Source organism: Phalacrocorax aristotelis, chromosome 1 (assembly GCF_949628215.1).
Source record: "Phalacrocorax aristotelis chromosome 1, bGulAri2.1, whole genome shotgun sequence".
NCBI lineage: Eukaryota > Metazoa > Chordata > Aves > Suliformes > Phalacrocoracidae > Phalacrocorax > Phalacrocorax aristotelis.
Window position 1 is genome coordinate 71,256,753 of NC_134276.1, and position 15,167 is coordinate 71,271,919.

The 15,167-nt window shown below is 42.8% G+C and overlaps 1 protein-coding gene across 1 annotated transcript; it reads right to left on the reverse strand.

The window, feature by feature from the left end:
* Positions 1 to 915: 915 nt before the first annotated feature.
* Positions 916 to 14,884, reverse strand: IL1R2 (interleukin 1 receptor type 2). Its single transcript, XM_075092604.1, has 9 exons — positions 14,841 to 14,884; positions 13,099 to 13,226; positions 12,744 to 13,002; positions 10,321 to 10,495; positions 8,706 to 8,880; positions 7,860 to 7,925; positions 6,493 to 6,628; positions 3,891 to 4,036; positions 916 to 2,584 (listed from the first exon to the last, which is right to left on the reverse strand). The coding sequence occupies exons 1-9, from the start codon at positions 14,864 to 14,866 to the stop codon at positions 2,457 to 2,459; spliced, it is 1,239 nt and encodes a 412-aa protein (XP_074948705.1). The 5' UTR covers positions 14,867 to 14,884; the 3' UTR covers positions 916 to 2,456.
* Positions 14,885 to 15,167: the final 283 nt, after the last annotated feature.

Here is a 15,167-nt window from a genome sequence, read left to right on the forward strand (position 1 = left end):
AATACAAATCAATGTAAAACATTTACATTATGTAGGTCACTTGTTCAAGTCTACCTGTAAAACATTTACACTATGTAGTTCACTTGAACAAGTCTACCTATGATGAAAGCCTTCAGAATATTAATATACCAGTAGTCAGAGAAGCCAATATCACTTCATAAAAGATGAACCTTTGTTTCTTCACATTCCCTTTGTATTCAAGACACCACTAACTATCTAATATCAGTTCTCTGTATGCCTAATTTTTATCTCACATTCACATTTCTTTCTCCTTCTCTAGTTTGGAGGAGGATCTGAGGTATTTAACTTTCTTATGGCAGTATATACCAAAAGTTCTATTTCTTGTCCATTTCTTAGTGAAATCCAACTCTGTGCCTACAGCCAGATGTGCTATCACACTACTCTTGGAGGACACAGATAGATAGGAAGAATAAATCACGTTTTGAAAGGTTATACTTATTGGCAAGCCTAATTTGTTCTCTTGTTACAGGCTAGCAATTGCTTGGTAAAAACGAGCATTCCTGACGTACCTAAAACATTTTTCACGTTCCTTCCAGCAATGGTCAGTTTGTCTATAGTTTTCTTCCTTCAAAGAATGGGTATCCAAGTGGATTGACTGTTTTCCATACTTACAGCCACCTTTTTCCCATCTGCCCATAAAATACATAAAACATATGTATTTTTTTATCATCATCTTTAACACCCAGCACTTGGAAACAGTAAGTCCTGTAGTCTTGTTTGCTTGTCATTGACTCAGACTGTGTCAGAAATCTAATCTCTGTACCTACCTGTATCTTCACAGCAAACACTTAGAATATTTAAAGGGAGACTTAGGCATAAATCCCATAAAATGAGAAGGTTCTTGCTAATAGATTGAATGGTTTCTTAATTCAAGCCACATCCAAGTCTTTAAAATCCTTGCAAATATTTATTGGGCTAAACTCAAAACCAGCTATAAATGATGGTGGAAAGGAGTTGGATAATGGCCTCTCCCAGGTGCACACAAGTAATTCATTGCTCTAGTTTGTGGGACCATACACAGTTCTAACATTATTACTTTACAATTTGGTTTTTGGAGCCAAACTTTTTCCTCATTATTGTTTTCCTACAGAGTTTGAAAACCTCTGGGTTGATTTACCCAAACAAAAAGCTTTATCTTCAGTGTCTGTGAAAGGGGTCAGTTATGGGTCTGTATCAATGTAGACCTTAAGACTGGGTGTCTTCCCCTCCTTTACAGGTGAAGATAATACACATTATATATGATGGAACTATTTGTCAGCTATCGTTAAGTGTTATCTCTTGGAAGAGGAAGTAACCAAGTCATTCTACTCATTCTGATCCTCAGAGTACAACATGGTCACTGATTGTTTATTACTCCCTTCTGATTTATGTCAAGATTGAAATCCAGTTAGATTAAACTAATGGGCAACATTTTGCATCATGGGTAATGAATCTGCATACTTCCATCTAAAGAACACAAGGTTCCTGAAGCTGCACTAGATTTAGACTGGTGCAGACTCATTTTTTAAGGGAATCTATGCCAGACTTTTATATCAGTGAGGAGAATCAGGCCAGTCATGAAAGAGTTAGAGGCACAGAAGGGCAAGACTGTACATTATTACTGGTAATCTGTCCAATCACTTCCAGGAATAAAACTTTGTATTAGTCAAATGACTCTCAAAACACTAAAACACCCCTCCAAATTCTTTTCTTGGTAAAGACAACAACATGTTACAGCTGCCTATGAATCTCTATCTATGAGATACTGGTAGATAAACCAGAACTGAATTCTCCAGTGTACAATTGTCTTCTATGATGATGTAGTTATCTCTGGGGGAGGGATATTCTGGGACAGTCCATTTAAGCCAAGAGTAATCCAAATGATGAAAAAATTTAGATTTTCTGTGGAAAAGTTTATACATATACAGCTGCCATGACAACAGTATTTGGCTCTGGAAAAGGGGAAAAAGTGGCTGTTTTTAGACTGAAGTAAAATAAAATGAGTCTGAATGCTTAAGAAAACCTCATTTTAACTCTGGTGTGGAATAGTCCTTCTGTAGCAAGCTTTCTTAGCTTCTGTTTTTACATTATAGGGTTTTTCTTTAACTTTTTTCTTTAAACAAAAGACTATCGGCATTACAAAAGGGCGAGAGCACCTCCCTTTCCCTAACCTTCCCATATCCAGGGCACATTTCTGGTATTCTGTGTTCCAAAATGCTACAGATTGCACCTTAGCTGCGAAATAATAGAAGCAGGTTTCCTGCATCTAGGCAGCATAAAAATGCAAACTCATATTTGTAACTCAGTTGGATCAAAGAAGACTTGGAGAAGAGGAAAATAGCCGACATATCAATCCACTGGGAAAGCGGTTTGGTCTGAAATGTCTCTCTGTGTCTCACGTGAAAGATAGCCTGGATGATTTTTGTTCCGTTGGCAGCTGAAGAACAAGGCAGATTTTAAACCTTTGCTATTGTGTATCCTTTATCAGCTCTCCACTTCCAGAACTTCTGTATGCATATCCCCGCCACGATCACACAGGCCAATGCAATGGGAATCATTGCAATGTACCAGGACAAGCCGACAGCTGGAAAAGTAAAGAAATATTTTCAAAAAATAAACCTCTCAGGAGCATAGTTCTCTAAGTTCAAGTAGGAAGAGGAGAGATCACAATAAAAAGGATGTCTGCAAGTTGACCTTCCAGCAGGTTTGATCACCTGTGAAAGGAAGAGGCCTACTGATAAAGCACTCTGGGAAATGGGTTTATGAAGATGGAAGGAAGAATTGGAAAGCAGTAGAGGGTGAGAATTTAAAGTTCGTTCCTTTTGCATTTCCCGTCCTTCCCGAACCCTGCTCAGGGTGGCTATGTGCTTTCTATCTTAATTTGGTGGAAGCAGAGACACTCCAAGCAGGAAATAAAAGCACCACATGGAGAGGGGGTACATAACAGCTAGTCCGCCCCAAGCTCTGTGGTGAATTTTCTCACACAGAGCAGCCTATAAATTACTAATGATCAAGCCAAGACTTTGTGCTTTTTCCCAAAATGCAGCTAATTTCCAAGACCAGTGTCCATCCAGACCATTTTGGATCATTCCAGCCTATATTGGTTCATGGATGGCCTCCTCTGTAGTCACACCTGTGTAGCTCATGGAAGACAAGGGCAACACATCATCTAGAAAATGAGTACAAATCTCTCATCATAGGATGCTGGAGTGAGTCAGGAGTTATAACTCATAACGAAGACTGTAAACGTTTATGTGCCTTTCTAAGACAGTGTGAGCAAGCTTTGGTGATTCATCGACATCATGCAAAGAAACAATTAGCATTGCTTCACATTGTTTTTGCAGCTGGTTCTTGGCCAATGGTCTATCACAGTGCAACATTAATTGCACTGAGCTTAGAGCTTCTCTTCCCATCACTAGCAGCCAAAATAACAACACCCATCATAATTAACACTTATTGTTATTTTGGCAGGAGTCTGTGCGTGAGGAGAAGGAACACTCTGATCTCTATTCTGCTATTGTCTTCTAGTCTTTTTTTCACTACTTGTTGAGGAACCGGAGGAGAACTGGCCCTGCTGCAACCAGTGGGAGTTTGCCAGTAGTCTCCCTGGAGCAATCATTTCACAAAGTGTATCTGAATTGGAGCCCTATCGAATGAACAGATATACCAGCACAGATTCTTATCCCTGCAGAAAATGTCAGTGAATGACCCGCAGAAAGTATATTCTGTGAACAGGCTATTCCAAAGTCTACAGGTGAAAGAGGCAACCAGTTTTTTCCCAGGCAATAATTCATCCCAATACTAGCTCTGACAGTATAAAAGGCTTGGATGATAATTTAGCATTAGGATAATGATAACACTTATTGCAAATAAGCAGTCAAACTAGTTACCTTCCTGCTTGACCCTTGTTGGCAGTACTTGGTAGCCGTATCTGTTCTGGGCCAGACACGTAAAATCTGTGTAAAAATCCACTTCTTCGACAGGATCAAAAATCAGTGGCACTTCAATGAAGTTTTCACCGTTTTCTACAATTTCTCTGGAAGAAAAAGCAAAATTTAATGTGAAATCTTTTTATAAGCTGGCTTTTCTCTACTTGATGTGATCATTCTAACAGCACATTGCAAGAAAATGCATTGGATATTTGCTCATTTCTGAACTAGCCCCTCAGCATTAGAGGACACTTATGTCTTACAGCCCAGTTGTGCCAACTATTTGAGTCTCAGAAGTCAGTATCCATCCTGCACTTGTTGAATCTTCCAGGAAAAAAAAGATCTGGATTTGTCTTGCAAAAGTAAAGAAAAAGGAGGGAAGAAAGACAAGGAGAATTCTGTATGTCTTTGAGCTCTCTACACAGCATTGTGGGAGGATGTAATTCTTTCTCTCTGACGATCTATTAATTTCTGAGATTAATTCTTACTATCAGCTGGAAGAGGACATATGAAGAACATAACCCTGCAAATGCTCAGTCAGCAAACTGAACCACCATTCCTGTCTATCACACGCCCAAAGACAAGAGCCCAATACAAGAAACTGTCTAGGAAGTTTCCAGCTTCCTTCAACCAGATTGTTTCATCAGTCCAACTATTTAAAAGTGGTTTTCTAGCTGCAGTCAAACACTGTCTCCTGATATCATTTCGTCGTTGCTGGAGCAGTTGTCCCGCTGCTCTTTAATGATCTGATCACGAGTCTATTATGCGCTGCATCAATGGAGTTCCCTGTGCACTCCTCCTGGGACTGTACCACAGGAAGGCAGCAACATGGTGGTGGGTGCTTTGCCACAGATTTCTGTGGGGAATTTGTTTTCCCAGTGGCATTTGACCTGTTTTGCCTTGCTGCCATTCTGAGGGCTTCCAGCAGAACTGGCTCCGTACCCCATGGGCTCCATAAGGGCCCTAGCTGGCATGGTCCTTGCTCTTGTGCAATTGTATAATAATATATAAGTAATAATATATAATATATAATAATATATATAATATATAAATATAATATATAAAAGTAATAATAATAGTAATAATAAAAATATTTTTTAAAGTCCAAGTAAGAAAGTACATGTGCTGCTCTATTCTAAATCTTGCAGAGACTATAGACACAGTACATTTTATGGATCCGGGCCACAGGTTAATGCAGTCACTTATCCATGTAAACAACATTATAAATTAATGGTCCCCATCATGCTGTGGGGAATGTGAAAATATGTAAGGGCTTGGGCGTACAGTGTTTCCCCTGGCTGCAGCTGTGCAATAAGCTAAACACGGCCAGGATGTTATCCGGCACTGATGGGGAAAAATGGCCAACACCCGCTCACATCCATAACTGTTAAACACTCTTGTCCCTGGAAATAGGGATGCCACATCCCCAAACTCTGTTGGGAATGGTCCCTGCCCCATGCTAAATCCTAATCGATAGCCAGAAGCTCTTTGGGAAGGTGCTGGCTGGTGAGTGACCAGTTTAACCATTAACAGCAGAGGCATTGGCATCCCACAGCCCAGGAACCTTCCCAGTTCTGATCACCAGTACAGACAGAGCCACTGCGGCCAGGTAAGGGTGATGGTCTTTGTGGTCACTGTCAGCTTCATAAAATGAGAGATAAAACATGCTGCCTTTGACCTCAGTGAAGGGATTTCAATTGGTAAGTTTACCTAACATTTGCAAAGCACTAGAAGCATGCCTGAATGTAGTGAGGTACCACTGCTCAGGTGACATGTGGTAGGTACAGAAAGCAGATCTTTTCCCTCCTTTCCTAGTGGGAAAAGCCTTGAGGCATGCAGCTATGAGGCAGCTGGAAAAGCCTTGAGGCACACAGCTATCAGGCAGCTGAAGAGAAGGCTCAGCAAGATGGGGAGAGACAATGGATCATTGCAAGAGGATGTGGGACATCCTGCTTCTCCCTTCCACCAGCACCTCCTCCAGGCACCAGCGCTTCCCTGGCGCCAGCTCTAGCACTCACTGGGCGTCTCTGTGAGTCAGTTTAACTCACTAATGTGGAAAAGAACAAGTCTAACGGGAAAACCAATGATATTTTAAAAAAATCAAACAAATGAAAAACAAACCACTGCATAGTTTTCTGTTGTCTTAGTGCGGTCAGAGAACTTCATGATGTCAGGGAGAGGATGTTGCTGTTTTGCTGGCACAGGGCAGGGAGGGAGATAAGAGAAGCACTGGGAAGGATCAAGTCCCGTTGCTTTCCACCGCAGCCAGCTCTTACATCAGCTCAGCTGCCCATGAAAATGTGATTCAGGTTTAAGCCTTGAAGTAGGCTCATTCGCAGTATACCATGAATAAAAACCAGAGATAAAGAATTGATTTAACATTGCCTGGGTTGGGTTTCAGGTTTTTTTTGCTTGCCTGCCTGGATTTTTTCTCAGCTCTCCCCCTCACTTCAGATCTGTCCAAACCCCATTTCATTACCTGGCATTCAGCTGCACAGAGAACCCCTGTAACACTGCAGGTTAAAACAACAAGCCACAAGGAAACACTTTCAGCCAGACTTACTGTCGTTCCCCCTCTGTAACTCTGTTTTGCTTGTAAACCACGTCAATGATGGTTTCATTTGCTAGCCATTCCACGTCGGTATGGATGTGGCTGCTCAGGCCAACAAACACTTTGCATGGGAGAGTCATCTTGGAGCCTGTTGGTAAAAGGAAAATTAAAAAAACATTTGGAAACGTATGGAGAACTACTCTTTTTCTTGGTGAAAACCAGTATCTCCAGTGGGAGATCAAGTTCCCACACACATCAAGTACCACTACATTCAAAACTGAAGTTAAGCCCCAGATCGCTTTTGATCCCCTACTCCTTGGCAGCAAGACCCTTCAGTTTGGCAGTCCTTCCCGCTGCTAACCAAATTATTTTCCCATTGCATCAGTTAGCAACTCTTGCACTAGGCACATATCTCAGGAGGCAAAGATGTGTCCTTGTGGCCTTGCTCCTTCTGATCTATTGCAGCCCAAAGGGTACCGTGTAATTTACCACTCTGGGTTGACTGCATTAACCAGCAGTGTAGCTTCACTCAGAGATGCTGTGGGCAAGGGCCTTCAGCTCAAGATGGGACCTCCAGAGATAAAGTGATATCCAAAAATTCAGAAATTTTGCTCTAATTATTGTAACTCAGAACTAAGGATACAGAGTCTTCAGACTGGTGTGTATCTATATTATATGGAAAACACGGGGCTCAATAATGCATACAATTTTATTATTACATCTGTGGAGATGGTGATAAAAGGGATATAAAACACTCCATGGAGCTAGACAGGCAAAAAAAAAAAAAAAGAATTTGGTGGTCCTATGCTGATGGGAAGAAAAGTGGCAGGTAAAACTAAGACATCATAGGACACAACTGTGTGTATAGTACGCAAGTTAAAAAAGTTTAATGTAAAATATACCTAGCATTTTCTGGGAAGAGGAAATGCAACAGAAATTTGTTGTCATAACATAATCTTCAAAGAAAAACTGAGATCCTACCTAGGTATTTTCTAACAACAGCTGTTTAGTTCAAACAATAAAAAGCAATGAAAGCACATTCAAAGCCACCAGATAACCGAGATCAGTTTGAGGGAGTACTGAAAATGAACAGTCCTTAGCGAAGGGGGGCTCTGAGGAGCTGAGCTAAGGCTACCAACATGGTTGTCTTGCTTTGTTAGAGGCTAAAATCTACAGCATTTCTGTAGTTTCTCCCACATGAAAGATAGCGTCTAGTTATAGACGAAAAAAGAAGAAAAAAATACTCCAGCACTGACCCTCAGCTAATATAATTGAAATCAAAAGAAATACAACATTTTATGCCAACAAATTACACTGTAAGAGGGCTTGTTCTAATTTTTCTCTGATTAGCTGTTTCCAGAGATAATGTCGGGCCTTACCGAGAGCAGCTGATGTTGTCTTTTGTGTTGGATACACAATTATTGGGGTAATTCTCTTTTCTTGTTCTGGAGCGAGAAAGATAACAGAGAGTCGGTGCTAGCACAACGGAAAATTTGGGCATTAATCCAGAATTATAAATAGAAATGTGCCACGTTGCTCAACGTCTTTCATCTCCCAGTGAAACATTTGATTATTAAACCCACTGGCAAAGAGAGAAATTAGAAAAGCCACCGGTTCAGGGAGAGAAGGGATGCGTGCTCGGCCGAAAATCACACCTTCCGCGCTCCCTCGCCGGCGACGCGTTCACGCTTCGGAACGCGCGTCCCCAGCGGGCGCCAGTGCCGGGGCACGCCCGCCCCCTGCTGGCCGCTCGGCGCAGCAGCGCCCCGCCCCGCCCCGCCGGGCCCCGCCCCGCCGGGCCCCGCCCTTCCAGGCCCCGCCCCCGCCAGCAGGGCGAACCCGTTTCACCCGTTTGCGAAATTGCGGCTCTAAGCCGTCCTGAGTGAGCATTAAATGATTTATTTCCTAAGCCCTCTGAAGGCATTTGCAGTGATCCCACCCCCCGCCTCGCCCCAAGCCACGAATTATTCGGTTTAACAGCCACAGGCGCTTGCAACATCGGGTTCTGCCTCCCGCAGATCTGCTGCAAGCCAGGCAAAGGGGTGACCCCAGCCCCTCCAGGGTGCTGTGGGAAACTCATCAGTGGCAAAGCAAGCACCCATGGCACACACCCCCCCCGCCCCTTGGCAGTGCTGAGAGGCCGAGTGTGAGTACCTCCCCCGAGTTTCATTAACAGAGAAGACATTTTCCTAAGTGCAGCAATGCTTTAGGGTGTCAATATTTACCAACAGTCTTCAGTTGAATTGTTCTGGTGATTTCATACACTACGCCTTCATACGGCAATGGCATCTTGCAGGTGTAGTAGCCAGCGTCTGTTGGTAGCACAGAAGTCATGATCAGAGAAGTCGAACCTTTCAGAATTACAAATTTTTCATTGTCGTCTTCCAAAGGCAGACCATCCTGCAGAAAGGACAGCAACTGGTGTTATGACTCAGATGATAGGTGTGGTTACACTCTATGTAATGGCCAGACAAAATTACTTACCCTTGTCTGTTATGAAAAGTTCACTTATCACTGGGAAATCTGAGCAGTTCCACTTCCCCACCAAACGACAAGTTCTCCAAACATGTACCTGTCTCTAAAATGCTCTGAGGCACTATATGACATGTGAAGAATCACTATTTTAATCTATCTGTCTATATTGTGTGTGCATAGCTTTTCAATAAAATGCACATCTTAGGATCAAAAAGATATAATAGGCTTTTTACTGATTTCTCTTAAGAGTAGGCATCTATCACATTCTTCTAAGACAAAACCATTTTAGTAACCATGCAACACCATTACTTTCCATACATGACCTCATAAGAGTAATATTCTAAGCCATTTTTCTAAGATAAACACATTTGAGTAATCATGCAGGTTTCACAAAACTGTTAGTTACCCTACATGATCTCATAAACTGTGATAAATTCCTGCTCTGTATCATTAAGGCTCTGTTCATACACAGGTTGGAGCGCTACTAGGAGCAACGATGCTCCTTCTCCATGAAGACAGGCTAGCCCTTTCTGACGGTTGTAGCAAGAACCATGTTGGAGCGGGGCAGCCTTTTACTTAGGTAAGTAAGTGGGTTGTAGCCTGCTTCTGAAGGCAGTCCTGAGCAGAGACATTTTGCTGGTATGGTACCGATCACAGCATAGGCTATACGAAGCTGGCCCTGGTATTGCACCCTATGGTAAGAATGATAGCTGCACAAGGCAAAGCATACGCTTATACTGGGAATGTATATAAAAGCTAAACCAAGTTATTATGAAAATATAAGAAGAAACCCGTGCTGTCCAGTGTGAGATTGTACAGCTGAGGATGATCAAGTGAAGGTTATTTGACCTTACAGGCAAAACCAGCCTTGCACACTGGAAAAGCCATGGACTGGCAAGTTAGGCAAGAGACCTATAAGTGTTGTGTGATGAACCTACTGTTTCCAAATTTTGTATTCCAGTTGATTAATGAAGGCCCATCTGAACAGCTCACATGAGGGAAGCATCACTGGGAAGTCCTACTTTAAGGGATTCACTAGAGGGGCCATAAAAAGAAGCATAGCACCGAAGAGAAGGGCCTGATCTGAAGTGGCAAACCCTGGAGTCAGGGTAGGTAATTTAGCCTTAAAAATAGTTAGACTGCCTGTGAGAGTATGTAACACGTGGAGCACTTCACCCTGTGCTGAGTCCACCCCAGAGAACTTTTCTTAAAACATATACATCTGCCCCAAAATTCCCAGTGTATTAATGCCGTGCTCATGGCTTTAACAACGTCATGTTCAAGAGAAACAGAAAGTGGAGGTGTATTTGCTTTTACATACAGGTTGGGATCGGGCTTTGCGCAAAGAGGAGGTGAATGTTCTACCTTGTACCACTTGAGCTCCAAGCTTGTCCTATTTGGTGTGAAATCCCACAGGTCAGGGCAAACAACCTTTCCAGCAGTGAAAGTGAAGAGGACCTGGAGATAGGCAATCTCCCGAACAGCTGTTTTCTCCACGACTGTGAGGTGGATGGAGACCGCGGCACAGTAGGAGGAGTTCCTGCAGACAGAGAGTGGGGAGATGTGAGCGCCCACTAGCAATGAGGTGAACTTGAGTGACACCCTTGTTTTCCTCCTGGCTCTGTTTCCCTCCTTAGCTGTATCTAAGAGGCCAAGACTGAGATCATACCAGGAAGGATCCTGGAAAATCACTGGTACTGTTTTTTTGGCACAACCTAAATATGTTGCTGACACGTCTGCCTTGGAGCTTCAGACTTTTCTGTTTTGTACATCAGGTTTGCTGTGCACCCTTAGGCTAAGGCATGATTTTAATTATGCAAGGAGCAGGAACAGGTCTGCCTGAACAGGAGCAGGTGTGTCATGAACCCTCCACCATTTCCTTGAAAGAGGTCTTGACTGTGAAAACCTAAAGATGAAATAGAAAGCTTAAAGCATGTATTAAAATACATCTGCAATTACTATTGCAGAACCAGTAGGCATTTCTATGAGTGTATGTTATTTTGCGTAGAAAAAAAGGCATTCCTCCCCTGGAAGTTTTACAATATTTAACTTTTCTTTCTGCCCCCAAGTGACAACCACTTCCAGTCTCAAGGAGGACCAAACTGGGGGAGATAGGTGCTTAAACTGTGTCCTTTCTGACCTCTGAAAGCCTGCCTCTGATATACCTTCACCCAGGGCAATGCCTGACCCCTGTGGGGGCCAGAAAAGCCAGGAGGTCCGGGCTGCACCCTCCTGGAGCGCAGCTGGGGGCTGTGAGCAGGCGGACTCGCACTACTGCTGGGGCACTGTGACTGGCTGTCACCTACAGGTCAGACATCTAAATCCAAAATACTTGCTCAGCAGAAGCAGAGATCTGTGATAATTTGCTTCTACCCTCATTTTACAGACTATTGAAAAAAAAAGGCGGTGGCTTCCCTGTGCAATGATTTGCAAAGGAAATACAATTTGTTTGTACTTTATTAATCCTGTAATAATGCCAGCGATGTAGCTATGTACTTGGCTCTTGCATATCTTTTTCAAACAGGTTTCACAGCTCTTTACTATAGCTGTCAGTAACAGTACCACAGCGTTATAGGTTGAGGAACTGAAGCAGAATAGTCCAAAAAGGGGATTAAAAAACACCCTTGAAGATTTCAGGCAAATACTCTCTGCTCTAGGACAATATTTGTAACCTTTTGTTATTCTGGCCTCACTATCAAAGTCGTCTTTTCTGCCTCACCACTGCAATCGCAGCTGAGACATACAGAAAGGCCAACCCAATATGCTAAGCGTGATTTATTAACTTGAGTTCTGTCTCTCCACCTCTTCTACTGCTGACACATGTCACTCACAAGATGCACCTTGCCAGCAAGGAAACTGTGCTTTACACAGGCAGCTCCAGGGATGTAGAGATACGTTTTCCACTCTAGACCCCAGAGCAAAGTGCCTGTTGCCAGGGGTGTACTGGGAGGCTGACTGGATAGAGGAGCTGGCAGGGGGCAAGGACCTGGGATACCTTCTGGAGTTCAGGCTCTAATGGTTACAGGAGATTTTGCCTTCCTCAGTCCCCCACAAATCCAGACCCTGGTACCTTTTTCTAAAATCTACAATGGGCTGTCATACTGTAAACACTGAGAAAAAAATGACCAGTAGGGCTGAAAAAAGGCACAGCTCAAGTCTCAATCCACTGCAATACTATAAGTCTGGTACCAGCCTAGTAAATACACATCAGGTCTCAGGAAAGATCTTCCAGCAATACCAAGACAATCAAGTTCTGGTTTAAAATGTGAAGCAGAAGAAAAATAAAGACCAGGGATAAGGAAAAGGGAAGAAAGAAGCCGCTGCAGAGCCACACCACCTTGGTGTATGCTTCATAAGGCAATCTGAAGTGCAAACAAGGCTGTTTGCTTCTCTGGAGTTGTAACACGAGGTTTGCATTCTGCAGAATCCCCTGCCTGCAGCATGTCCCTGCTTGCCATAGCCCTGACTGGCTCATAGAAAAGCTAGAACACTATTTCCTCATGAGACCATAGCCAGAGCGGAAATACTGTGTCATGATTTATCCAGATTTTAGTATATATATCTATAGGAGACACACAATGCATTTAAGAGTTCTGACTTTCCATATTTTTTTCTCTAATAAAGTCGTTGCAGAAATTATCTTATTATTATTATCTTATTATTATTATCATATTATTATTATCTTATGTTCAGACATGCTCTGAACATAACTGGAGTTTAGAATCAAGCTAATGTATTTTAGACATAGTCATCTTGTTAGTGCACTGGATTTTCTTTCAAATACCCACCTTCTGATGCAGATATATACTCCTGAGTCTTCTAGCATTGCTGGTAAAAACCAGAGTGCATCTCCTTTTGCCCAGATTCTTGGATCTTCATCTCTTCGTGACATCATGGGCTTTGAACCATTTTTATACCATGTGATATTAGGGGTCAAGGCAGAAAAATCCAAATGTTTGTATCTGGGGGAAGGGCATTTCAGAACCACAGGTTCTCCATGCAGTTCATAGTAGTGTTTGAAAAACACGGTGTGATCTGGGCAGTTTTCTATATAAATCAGAGATGTTTTTACATTACTATTAGCCAGGCACATTAAAACAAAGGGAGAGGGAGGCAGAAAAAGACCAAAACTCTTGCCCTTACCTGTGCTTTTGAATTGCCGGAGTCTGAAAGCAGAGGCACCTGCTGTGCACATCACCAGGACGAAGAAAAGCCCACGCATTTTTCCCCAGAGGAAATCAGAAGACGACCAAGGGAAAGTGTCTTGAAATCTACAGGGAGTTTTATTACAAGACAGAAGAGACAATGAAAATGCTCAGCATTAACTAAAGAGCTGTTCTTTTCCTCACGCTGAACCTGGTGAGCTTTGGTTCACCCTTAGTGAGAAGGAAGGTTTCTTCACCCCTAGTTTATAGGGGCTGACTTGTGGAACAAAAGCATCTGGCTTGGCGCAAACACATCACTTCTGTCCCTTTCCTTTCACTCCAGGAGATGCGAACAACATACCACAAGATGCTGCTGTCCCCACAGCTTTTATGTGCAACAGCTAGGGGTGGAAAAATACAGCTCTACTTATTTTGCAATCAGATGTGACTAAGGCACGGGTCAGCCACGTTGAGTTAGCTCTAGTATTGTAGCTTGGGTGAACACAGGAGCAAAGATGCAGCAGAATGGACTTTAGGTCTCTTAAGCAGTGGCTTCAGGTGTCTCCCAAGGTTGCATGGAACTCATTAAATCCTCTGTCACTTTATCTTCCCCCCTGTGGCTACCAAAGTAGGCCAGCTAGCGTAGATCAGGCTGCAGGCAAACTTCCTGCTCTAACCAGAGCCAAGCTTTCAAAGTCTCAAACAGATGTTTCTCTTGGGACAAAAGACTTTGGCTCCCATGGCATGCACACCCACCTTGCTGTTGGCGCGCAAGTGAGTTTTCAGCATGGACACTATTACCATCTGTGCTAAAAAAAAGATGAGGAAAACCCTGAATAGCTTGTCCTAAAAATCACACACCGTGACACTAAGGGAAAACAAAATTATCCCCTGCCAGTCACTCATTAATTGTCATCTGTATTGGCCTGGCATGGGCACAGCAGCTTCTGCCACACCACTGAATGCGTTCTGGTCTGTCACAAGGCTTCAGCTGCTGCTACTCCGTTGATTGATTATGTGTTACCTCAGTATACCACAGGCAAAAATACATAAAACACGCTATATAGAGGGACCAGTTTATGCTCTATGTAAGGTATTTATCTGCATTACAGTACACGTAAGCACGTGATACATACTATTTCCATTTTATGTAGGCAAATGTGAATTTCATGCATTTAACATTAGACTAACACTATGATTGCCCCATAGGATGAATATTAAATGACCAGACATAGGTACTCACCTTCAGGCATCTTCACGCTTATATTTATAATGTGGTTTTAATCCAAATTTCGCCCCATTCTAGTAGCTATATATACATGGCATCTGATAGTTTGACTATAGTAAACTATTTCCAGCTTACTGTCATCTCTATAACACCGCAAAGCCAACCTCTTGCTCAATAATAGTGTTTCATAACCACAGGTCATCTCCCCTACCACTAGATCTGCAAGGGTTTCCAGGGCATTGGCATGGAGCTGTAGCCCTTCTCAGGGCTACACCTGGACTGGTGCTCGTGGCTTTGTCTGCAGTGTTAACAAGCCCCACGGTTCACATGTAATACCCTGTAACAGGGGAGTTTCTTCCTCGTTATATCCCTCGCCCGATCAAAATACTTTGTTATTTTGTTCAGAGCTTTTCATTCCGTTTGGTTTAGTATCTACCGATCTCCATAAACCCTAGAGAATCTGAGGGTTTAGGGGAGGTTTTCATTGCCAAATTCCCATCAGATTCACCTACCTGTGATTCTGCAGTGTTTCAGCCATTAGCTTCTCATGAAAAGATACAAGACTGAAAATCGGTAGTGAGGACTTTATATAGGGTTTAGCTCAACACACAACGGAAATCTGTCTCTCATTGCCCAATCAGATTTGTGTCAGAACCAAATGACATTTTAGACCCACCTTTCTTTCCTTCCGTAGAGTGAGGATGAGAGAAACAGAGACACAGCAGGAGAGAGAGAAAAAAAATGTATTTGGATTTTCCAAAAAAGGGGAAATGACTGCTAAATATATGACTAAATTTCCCTTTTTCTGACGAACGGTAGTTTGCACACACTCATGTCTT

What these genes read in the sequence shown, in the direction of transcription:
- IL1R2 (XM_075092604.1), bottom strand. Translation starts at nt 14,866, where the DNA reads ATGGCTGAAACACTGCAGAATCACAG. An exon ending in AATTCAACTGAAGACTGTTG is followed by an intron (nt 7,926 to 8,705) that starts GTAAATATTGAC and finishes TTCTCGCTCCAG; the next exon opens with AACAAGAAAAGAGAATTACC. An exon ending in GTTACAGAGGGGGAACGACA is followed by an intron (nt 4,037 to 6,492) that starts GTAAGTCTGGCT and finishes TTTTTCTTCCAG; the next exon opens with AGAAATTGTAGAAAACGGTG.